The sequence below is a fragment of the Eublepharis macularius genome, chromosome 12 (genome assembly GCF_028583425.1).
Source record: "Eublepharis macularius isolate TG4126 chromosome 12, MPM_Emac_v1.0, whole genome shotgun sequence".
Lineage (NCBI taxonomy): Eukaryota > Metazoa > Chordata > Lepidosauria > Squamata > Eublepharidae > Eublepharis > Eublepharis macularius.
The window spans coordinates 74,019,807-74,031,052 of record NC_072801.1 but is presented as its reverse complement, the minus strand read 5'-3'; the positions used below and the strand labels follow the sequence as shown (position 1 = coordinate 74,031,052).

At 43.2% G+C, this 11,246-nt stretch overlaps 1 gene segment (V, D, J or C); it reads right to left on the bottom strand.

Annotated features, from left to right (window-relative positions):
- Positions 1–7,760: 7,760 nt before the first annotated feature.
- On the bottom strand, positions 7,761–8,670 carry LOC129339910 (immunoglobulin heavy variable 3-48-like). The segment is given in 2 exon segments: positions 7,761–8,161; positions 8,575–8,670. Coding segments are annotated over 2 exon segments (447 nt in total).
- Positions 8,671–11,246: the final 2,576 nt, after the last annotated feature.

The window sequence follows — 11,246 nt, the reverse complement described above, 5'->3', positions numbered from 1 at the left end:
TAAATGTGAGAAGCATATAAAATATTTCATGTTTACATGCCCTCAACTAACTCCCCATCACCTGAACTTCAGGTTTTCTCAAAATATAGTTCTTGTTTGGGGCCTGGCCCCTATGTATTTAATTTGTTTTGATCCGATCCTGGTCCCTATGAATTTAATTTGTTTTGATCCGGTCAGATTTGCTTCTGTTTTTCTGTTTTCCAGCCATAGTCCACACAGAAGATGGGGACAGGAGAAATAAATATTGTTTTTACAAGTCCTTTTCCTTTTTGTATTAATGCTTGATTGGCTTTTTATGAAACAATTGTTGGAAAATCTCTAGGGAAGACAAATTCTCAAGAGAGAAGTAGAATATTATGGTTGAAGCAGACATCTCATGAAACAATTGGGTTCAGAGTTGAAATCACCATCTGACATGCTTGACGATTCATTTCATTTCCCTCCTGACCAATGGCTTTTCTGTTCCCCTGTGAGATACAAAAGGGAAGAAAGCTGAGCTGACTAGCAAATGTGAAGAAATCTTTTTCCTATGAGATGATAGACACCATAGACATAGAATTTCCATACTAACTGATCTCTGCCACTCCCATATCTCACTGCAAAAGAAATCCAATAGTCATGCTTCAAATATTATATGAGAAGAAGGAGCAGAAGAAGCACAACTCATGTGTAGCCATACCCATATACCCTGCAAAATCCCTAATGGACCCAGGGAGACATATAGGGAAAGTCGAGGGCCCCAGTTTTCCCCAGTTCCTTCTGGCTCAGATAGTGAAGACCTTCTTGGGAGTCTGTGTTCCTTTTGCAAAGGCAACTGGGCAAGCTAGAACTTCTTAGCACTTCCTACAATGCTCTCCTGGTGCTTCCACCAGCCTTGTTTTAGTCCGGCTAGAAAGGAAGAGCTGACTGTTGAGCTGGACACATCCTGGCACTGCTTCTTCTGTTTATGTCTGCACAAAATTATATCCATAAAGATAAGCCATCTGAGACTTACATGATGAAGATAAATTGTAGAAGATTCAGTTGCTTATTTTATTTTAGGATGCTCTTTTGCAGGTAAGACTCTAAAGAGTAGGCAGAAAGGCTCCTTATAAATATAAGGATATAACACACAAATATATCCCATGAGCATGTGGGATAGAATGAAATGACCCTTATGGGGAAATAGGAGCATATGGAATTGGTGCCATTGGTGCCAGAAAGAAGTCAGTGTTTTAGGAGATCAAAATGTCATTAAAATTAGTTGCAGGATCTGACTTTTAGAACATATATAGGATTCCGCTCATTTCAATCTCTTATTGCAACAGTCTTTCCCTACTAGATGGGCAACGATGATGATCTGGTTACAGTGAAAGTTCAAATCACTAAAGTCTTGCCTAAAAAATATCACTTGGTTCTAGTCAAGGCTTAGAGAAGGGAATGTTAACATTTTTTTCATTATTATATTATATTATTCTGCTAATATTTCCCAATGGACAATGAAACGATGAGAGTAGGAAGTACAAAACAGCTTTTGATTAAAGATGGGCAGTTTGAAGAGTTGGAGGATGTGCTAAATAGAGTTTTTGAGGTGGGGGAGACACTGGATGCTGAAACAGAGAGATCCCTTGGGGAACTTCTTATTCCTGTATGGCTTCAATGTCTGTAAGCAAAGGAAATATTTCATAGGCCACAGAAGGCCCCAGGGCTCCTTCACCTTTAGGAAATGAAACCCAAGGATAGCGCTGCCTGTGAACAACCCTGAGGTTAGGTAAGTGGCGTGTGTAGCAGTGTTTGTGAGTGTACATATGCGCAACACACGTTGCTGTCTTTTTCAGTCAATGAAGTTATACTAAATCGATGTAATGTCAAGGGTGCGTGGGTATGATTCAATTTCGTCATTTCATCTGTTGCAGCTCAATGAACACCAGAGAGTTTCCAGAGGCAGTGGAGGGTTTTTGCCTGGCTTCAGATTCACTTCTTCTCACTGTGTCTCTTGCACAATAATACACTGCAGTGTCTTCAACTTTCAGGCTGTTCATTTGCAGGTACAACATGTTGGAAGGGTTGTCCCTGGAGATGGTGAAGCGTCCTCTCACTGAGTTGGCATAATATTGTGGACTGCCATCATATTCTATCCATGCAATCCATTCCAGACCTTTCCCAGGAGCCTGCCTCACCCAGTCCATGTTATAGCCACCAAAGTTGAACCCGGAGGCTCGGCAGGAGAGGCGGAGGGACTCTCCAGGCCTTTTGATATCCCCTCCAGACTCCACCAGCTGGACTTCTGATTGAACACCTAAAAAGAGAGAGAGATTTTAAGGAAACCCTCTTCACACACTACATATTAAATGCAACTATTATCCCCATCTGAAAGAGCAAAAACCTACCTCTATATATTGCTAAGAAGCAAACCAATTGAAGCCACAATATCATTTTCCTGTATGATTCTTTGGAAAAAAATGATGAAAGGTTATGAGGTGTAGCACGTTGTGTCTCTGGATATTATTGGGACTTCTCTGGGGCTCATTTAAAGAGGAAACTGCCCCTTCATTTACATGCACCCTGGTATAAAAGAGTAACGGCACAGCCCCATTGGCAAAGATGTATCCCCTTGTGCATATACCGTGCATATAATTTGGAAGAATCAGGGCCAAGCTACACATGACGAATGACACTTGAACAGCAAGTGTATTTCTCCCTGTTCACTTGCCCTCCACTCAATCCACTTGCCATTCAAGTGTCATTCGTCATGTGTAGCTTGGCCCTCAGCCCTTAGTGTAAGATTACAAATAATAGAACAGGAATAGTGTGTCCAAAGAATGCAAAGTAAGATTTAAATTATAAATTTTCTAATAATTAAAAAAACTTTAAAACTCAATAAATTTTGACTTTCTTTTTCCAGTCCACTTTGAGTCTGAGGGCCAAGCTACACATGACGAATGACACTTGAATGGCAAGTGTATTTCTCCCTGTTCACTTGCCCTCCACTCAATCCACTTGCCGTTCAAGTGTCATTCGTCATGTGTAGCTTGGCCCTCAGTAAGAAAGATAGACACTAAGTAATGTAAACGAATAAAATCTATCTATGGCTGATTCCGCACATGTTGGATAATGCACTTTCAATGCACTTTATCAATAGTTTGAAGTGGATTTTTTGTTCCTCACATGAAGAATTCCATTCCAAATGATCTATAAAGAGGATTGGGAGTGATGGTTGTTGTGGGTTTTCCGGGCTGTATTGCCGTGGTCTTGGCATTGTAGTTCCTGACGTTTCGCCAGCAGCTGTGGCTGGCATCTTCAGAGGTGTAGCACCAAAAGACAGAGATCTCTCAGGATTGGGAGTGCATTATCCAACGTGTGCGTAATCAGCCTATGTTTGAGAACATAAGAAGAGCTTTATTATATCAGACCAGGAGTCCATCTAGTCTAACTTCAGGACTCACACAGTGAATAATCAGTTAATTGGGAGGGCCAACAGCAGGGCATACTGGCTGAGATCATCCTTCTATGTTGCCCTTGGCAACGGTATTGTCTAGTACCTCTGAACATGGAGTCACTGTCTATGATGGACCACAGATCCATGAATTTGTCAAATCCCCTTTTAAAGCCATCTGTGCTTGTGGCCATCACTACCTTCTTTGGCAGTAAATGTCACATTTTAATCACATGTTGAGTAAAGTAGAACTTCCTTTAATTCATTCTGAATTTTATTGGGTGTCCCCAAGTTCAGATAACTAGGTCCCTATGCCCTCCCAGCATGATGGAAGGACCAGGTACTCAGAAAGGGACATCATAACTCCCTGCCAGGGGAGCACCCACAGAGCACTGACCTAGGGTGCCTGCTGGTGGTGGGCAATCAGCAGGTGGTTTCTCAACTCCCACTGATCACCAGCAATTAGTGAGCAGAGCACCTGCATAAACCACTGGGAATTTGCCCACCACTGGTAGGCAACTGGGAACACTCGCTCAAATTCTAGGATTTTGGGAAAAGGAGAAAAAGTTCTTCCTATCCACTCTTTCTTTCCAGAGCCCCATTTTAAAAACGCATTTCTCGCCAAGACTCAAGTCAATACTGCTTTTGGAATTTGGGAAAATTTTGAACCAGAGGCTTGATTTTCCAAAGCCTAACCAGAAGTTGTATATTCAGGAAACATCAATGTAGACATCTCCAAAGTAAAAGCTATGAGAAGTTTTTTCAGAAGTAGTCTTCAATGTGAGAGGCATGTAAACAGTTTCATGTTCACATTCCCTCAGTTAACTTCCCATCTCCTGAATTTCAAGTTTTCTCAAAGTATAGTTATTCTTCGGGGCCTGGCTGCCTATACACTTAATATATTTTGATCCAGTCAGGTTTTCTTCTTTTTTTCTTTTTTCTATCCATAGTCCACACAGAGGATGGGAACTGGAGAAATAACTAATTCTTTTCATAAGTTCTTTCTTTTGATATAGTAAAGCTTGATTGGCTTTTTATAAGACAATTGTGGGAAAGTCCCTTGGGGAGACAAATTCTCCAGAGACAGGTAGAATGTTGCTGTTGAAGCAGACATCTGAGGAAATAATAGGGATCACAGTTGAAACCACAATCCGACACGCTTGGCTATCTATTTTATTTTGCTCCTGGCCAATGGCATTTTTTCTGTTCTTCAGAGCACTTCTGCCCCCTTGTGAGATACAAAAGGGAAGGAAGATGAGGAGACTTGCAAATGTGCAGAAATCTTTTCTTATGCAGTATGAGACAGCATAGGCACAACCACCACCATTCACCTGACCAGTGGAGAGAAAAGGCATGGTAGTGGGCTTCCTGATCCTGCTCCCAGAGCGGCACAACGATGTCACTTCCCAGAAGTGATGCAGTCATGCAGCCCTGTGAGAGTTCACAAGCTTCGCAGCGGGCCAATTTGGGCCATGAACAGGCTGAAATGGGCCTGTTTGGGGCTCAACTTGGTACACTACGAAGCACTTGAAAGTTCCTGTATCAGCATGATGATGTTGCCCGAAAGTGACACCACTGGAAGTGGCGACATTGCTCAGGCATGAGTAGAGAAGCCCCCAGCCACGAACTCACCGGGACTGGCATTTGCGGGCCGTGCAGCAGGGGAAGAAGCAGGAACAGCTTCCTCCTGGGCAGGCCCAGCTTAATCGGCGCAGGCTGCTCAGCTGGACTGCGCTGTTTGAAAAAGCCCAGCTAGCTAATCAGGGTGGCCGGCTGGGATTCAGGAGGGTAGAAGCCATTGCTGGACTTGAAGGGAGAAGTTCTCCGTCAGGTCCTCCCACCCCCTATATAGCTGGGGCCGGCCTGGGAACCCGGCAGTCAGCTTCAGAACAGCAATCCCCACCCACCCTCTACGTTATTCAAATTATTTTGGTTCATCCCGTGGGTTCGAGTGTACATTTAGGTTAGTTATAAGTTCTGTATTATAATAGGGTTTTCTCATGTTGCTTGACTTCAAGTGTAATGTTTGCATATTCTTGGCAGCCAAGAATGAAGGAGGCCTTTTTGTTGCTACCAGTAGTTGTTGTCCATCACAACTTAGTGGTTGGCGGTTTGGGCATTGGACACTGATTCCTTGGGGGGAACAGGGCCTGCATGAACTGTTTCCCCATAGATTTTAATTTAATTTAATTTAATTTATTATATTTATATTCCGCCCTCCCCGCTTTCGCAGGCTCAGGGCGGATAACAAATACAGGGATCTTGGTTCAGGCATGGCAGCGGCAAGCCCAGCTCGGGGGGCTGACAGAGCATGCCTGCTTCCAGATGACGGGGAGCCATGCAAAGGCTACTGCCCAGTGTGTCTCCCTCAACCGTCATTCCATGGTTTTCCCTTTCGGCAGGTGGGCTGAAAGGGTGCGGGGTCATCGGCTGGCAGGCGGGTCAGCCAGTGCTGGGATCCGTGCCCTACGCAGCCATCACTCCTTCTATTCTGTAACCAATAAAAGTTGTGGCCTGTTTTTCTCCAACAAAGCATCAGCGTGTTATTTTCCTGCACAGCGAACCCTAGTCACTTGAGCTGGCACCGCAAAAGGTAAGCACCAAGCTCCACTTCCCTCTGGGAGAGTAAAGGCACCTGGCAACCCTAAGTACACTGGACCCTTCCTCATTTCTTTGGAGATATGTAGCTTTTATTTTGAAACATTGGGTTTGGCTAAGCAAACACATTAAACACGTTCTTTTTGCTTATGGTATTTCCCCCCTTATTTGATTGTTAACAAGTTCAAGGAAAGAATGTTTAGGTGGCTGCATGTTTGTGATAAAGAGAAGCATTGTTTTCATAATCCTTTGCCAATTAAAAATGGACCCAGGGAGACCTATGGAGAAAGACAAGAGCTCCCAGTTTTTCCCAGTTCCTTCTGGCTCAGCTGGGGAAGACCGTCTTGGGAGTCTTTGTTTCTTTTGCAAAGGCAACAAAGCAAGCTAAAGGTTGTCAGCAGCACTTCTTACGATGCTCTCTTGCTTTTCTTCAGTCCGGTTAGAAAGGAAGAGGTGATGGTGTAGTTGGGCACAGCCTAGTAGTACTTCTTTGCTGATGTCTGCATAAAATCATATTCACAATTATCAGCCATGTGAGGCTTACATGATGAAGATAAATTGTCGATGATTCACTCATTTATTTTATATTAGGATGAGATTTTGCAGGTAAAAATGCCTTTCCAACGTTGGATTTCTCCATCCTGGATTCTTAGGGCCAAGCTACAAGTGACGAATGGCACTTGAATGGCAAGTGGATTGAGTGGAGCGCAAGTGAACAGGGAGAAATACACTTGCCGTTCAAGTGTCATTCATCACTTGTAGCTTGGCCCTTAGAGACTTGTTGGCCACCACCACATGACCAATGAATGGACTCTGTTAATAAGATTGTGCTTGAAATTATCTGCTGAATTGTTTATTAGAATTTAGGGTTGGCAGAAGGAGTCCTTCATAAAACCCTTCGGCAATCTGGGGCTTCCCTGATGGAAATACACGTGGCTCAAATAGACTGAAAGGTCTGATCCCCTCAGCCTGGTTGTGGTAGTCTCACCAACACAAATCCCGTGAGCATGTGGGCTATGAGAAAATGGCTCATACGGGGCAATGTGTGTATATGAAATTGCTGTGATTGGTATCAGGAAATGTCCATGTTTTAGGAGATAAAATTAGTGGCAGAATCTCACCTTTGGATCATGTATAGGACTCCAGACTTTTCTGTCTGTTATTGGGAAAAGCTTTCCCTACTTGGTGGGCAAGTATGATGATCTGGTTACTGAGAACAGTCAAATCACTAAAGTCTTACCTAAAGAAATCACCTGATTCAGGTCAAGGTTTGGAGAATATATTAATATTTTTTTCCACTGCAGTGGATATTTCCCCAAAGGAGAATGAAGCCACGAGAGTGGAAAGTATGAAATAGCTTTTATTAAAGATGGGCTATATGGAGAGGTTTAGGGTCTTCTAAAGAAAGTTTTCGAATGGGGAGCTGCACTGGATGCTAAAACAGAGAGACCCTTCAGGAACTTGCTGTCTCCTGTATGAGTATCCATTTGTGTCTCGAGCACATGGCTTCAATATCTGTAAGCAAAAGAAAACTTTCAAAGGCACCAGAAGTCCTCAGCACTGTTTCACCTACAGGCAAGGAGAGCCAAAGATAGTATTTCCTGTGAACAATCCCACTAGGGAATTGGTGCATGTAGCGGTGTTTTTGAGTGCACGTACATGCAACACGCTTTGCTGTCTTTTTCAGTCAATGAAGTTAAGCTAAACCAATGTAACACCAAGGGTGTGTGGCTTTGTTTTAATTTCCTCACTTCATCTGTTGCAGATCAAGGAATGCTGGAGAACAGCCAGAGGGAGAGGAGGGTTTTTGCCTGCCTTCAGATTCACTTCCTCTCACTTTGTCTCTTGCACAGTAATAAACTGCGGTGTCTTCATCTTTCAGGCTGTTCATTTGCAGATACAGCATGCTGGAAGGGTTGTTTCTGGAGATGGTGAAGCGTCCTCTCACCGAGTTGGCATAGGATTGTGTGCTTCCACCAGAGTTTATATAGGCCACCCATTCCAGACCTTTTCCAGGAGCCTGCCTCACCCAGTTCATGCTATAGCCACCAAAGTTATACCCAGAGGCTCGACAGGACAGGCGGAGGGACTCTCCAGGCCTTTTGACCTCCCCTCCAGACTCTACCAGCTGGACTTCTGTTTGGATACCTGAAAAGAAAGAGAACCAGATCACAATTGTACCATTAATGTAAATATCTTCTCTGTTAGAAAGAATTTAAAAATTACCACTAAATGCTTTGGAGAGAAAAAAAAATTAAAGCCACAATATCATTTTCCTCTTTGATACTTTGGGGAAATAAAGAGACTAGGGAGTTATGAGGTGCACAAAGTTGTGTCTCTTGGACTGGTTTAGGGCTGATTTAAAGAGGAAGCTCCCTGTGCATTCACATACATCCCAGCATAAATGAGAAAAAGCACAGCCCTTCAGTAACAATATATTCCCTTGTGCATACACCATACGCATGATTTGGAAGACCCATACCTTCCAGTCTTACTGCAATTTTAAGAAGGCCCACTTCACAAATTTCACCTCAAATGTGTTTGAAAGAGCAACAACCTACCTCTGAATATTGCTAAGATGAAAACCAATTGAAACCATGACATCATTTTTTTGTATGATTCTTTGAGATAAAATGACTAAGAAGTTACGAGGTTCATCTGGTTGTGTCTCTGGACTGGTTTGGGGCTGATTTAAAGTGGAAGCTGTCCCTGCATTTACATACAGTCCAGCATAAAAGCACAACAGCACACCCCCTTGGCAATGATATGCCCCCTTGTGCGTAAACCAAGCATATAATTTGGAAGAACCAGCCCTTGCTGTACTATTGCAAATAATAGGACAGGAGTAACAGGAATTTTATTGGGCGTTCCCAAGTTCAGATAACTGGTCCCTATGCCCTCCCAGCAGGACAGGGGGACCAGGTACTCAGAAAGGAACATCAATGCTGCTTGCCAGGAGAGCACACACAGAGCGCTGACCTAGGTTGCCTGCTGGTGGCGGGCGATTAGCAGGTGGTTTTCCAACTCCTGCTGATCACCAGCAATCAGTGAGCAGAGCACTGGCACAAACCACTGGGAATTTGCCCACCACTGGTAGGCAACTGGGAACACTCCCTCAAATTCTGGAGTTTTTGGGAAAAGAGAAAAAGTTCTTCCTATCCACTCTCTCTTCCCAGAGCACCATTTTAAAAACACATTTCTTGCCGAGACTTAATTCTGCTTTTAGAATTTGGGGAAAACGTTGAACCAGAGGCTTGATTTTCCAAAGTATAACCAGATATTGTATAGTCTGGAAACATCAATGTAGATATCTCCAAAGAAAAAGCTACGAGAAGTCTATTCACAAGTAGCCTTCAATGTGAAGGCATATAAACAGTTTCATGTTCACATTCCCTCAGTTAACTCCCCATCTCCTGAATTTAAAGTTTTCTCAATGTATAGTTCTTCTTCAGGGCCTGGCTGCCTACACACTTAATATATTTTGATCCAGTCAGGTTTTCTTCTTTTTCTATCCATAGTCCACACAGAGGATGGGAACTGGAGAAATAAGTATTTCCTTTTATAAGTTCTTTCTTTTGATATAGTAAAGCTTGATTGGCTTTTTATAAGGCAATTGTGGGAAAGTCCCTTGGGGAGACAAATTTTCCAGAGACAAGTAGAATGTTACTGGTGAAGCAGACATCTGAGGAAATAATAGGGTTCACAGGTGCAACCACAATCTGACATGCTTGGCTATCCATTTTATATTACTCCTGGTCAAAGGCATTTTTTCTATTCTTCAGAGCACTTCTGCCCCCTTGTGAAATACAAAAGGGAAGAAAGTTGAAGTGACTGGCAAATGTGAAGAAATCTTTTCCTATGAAGTGTGAGACAGCATAGGCATAAAACTTCCATACTAATTGATCTCTGCAACTCCCGTATCTCACTGCATAAGAAATCCACCATTCATGCTTCAAATACTGTGTGAGAAGTAGGATCAGAAGAAGCACAACTCATGTGTAGCTACACTGACAATATTCCTAAGACCTCTTTTCTGTTTCAGATGGATTGGAGTATCTTGCCCATAGATTCAGCAGAAAAACTCAAAACTCAAATGGCATCATCTCTCTGCATTCATTTAGGCGTTTCTTTGGCCCATTTCCAAAAAGGGACTTTTTATGGTGAGTGATCCCCTTAAGAAAGCTCTGTAGAGCTTCCCTCATTTTTGAGAAAAGCTTAGTGCTGAAGAGTTGGTGCTCCTGATAGAAAGATTCTGGATTCCGGCCCATATTGCAAAATAAACACAAGTCATGGCCTGGGATAGTGCCCACAAAGTGCCCACTAAATGGTTAAACATTTGCTTCTTCCCCCTGCCACATGTGTGATCACAACAAAAGAATGGCCGATTCCACATGGCTTACCTGAAGCCAGGACATTGCGGAACATGCTGGCAAAAATGCGGAAAAGCGCGTTTTCTCTCGCAAGTTTTGCGTGACATTGCATAAAACTTGCATGAGAAAAAGCGATCTTTCACATTTTTGCCAGCATGTTCCGCAACGTCCCGCAACGTTCCGGCTTCAGGTAAGCCGTGCGGAATTGGCCAATGTTTCAAAAGCTTGTGACTGCTGTCCTGCCAAGTACATTACACTTAGGATTACCAGTCCATGGGTGGGATCACCTGGCCGGTGGACAGAAGAGGCATGGCAGTGAGCTTCCTCAGCTCACTTCCGGAGTGACGTGGCAACGTCACTTCCCAAAAGTGACGTAATCGTGCTGATAATGATAGGACATTTTGGAGATCTTTCCTTCATAAGGTTGCCGTAGATTTGAGGTGACTTGACGGCACATAACACACACACATGTGTAGTGTGTTTACTAATGAATATATGTGTAACACACGTTGCTGTCTTTTTCAGGCAATGAAGTTAAACTAAATCAATGTAATACTAAGGAGGTGTGGATGTGTTTTAATTTCCTCATTTCATCCGTTACAGCTCAAGGAATGCTGGAGAGTTGCCAGAGGTAGAGGAGGGTTTTTGCCTGGCTTCATAGACACTTCTTCTCACAGTGTGTTTTGCACAATAATAAATTGCAGCATCTTCCACTTTCAGGCTGTTCATTTGCAGGTACAACATGTTGGAAGGGTTGTCTCTGGAAATGGTGAAGCGTCCTCTCACTGAGCTGGCATAGTATAGTCTGTTTCCCTCATAGCTTATAAAGGCCACCCATTCTAGACCCTTCTCTGGAGCCTGTC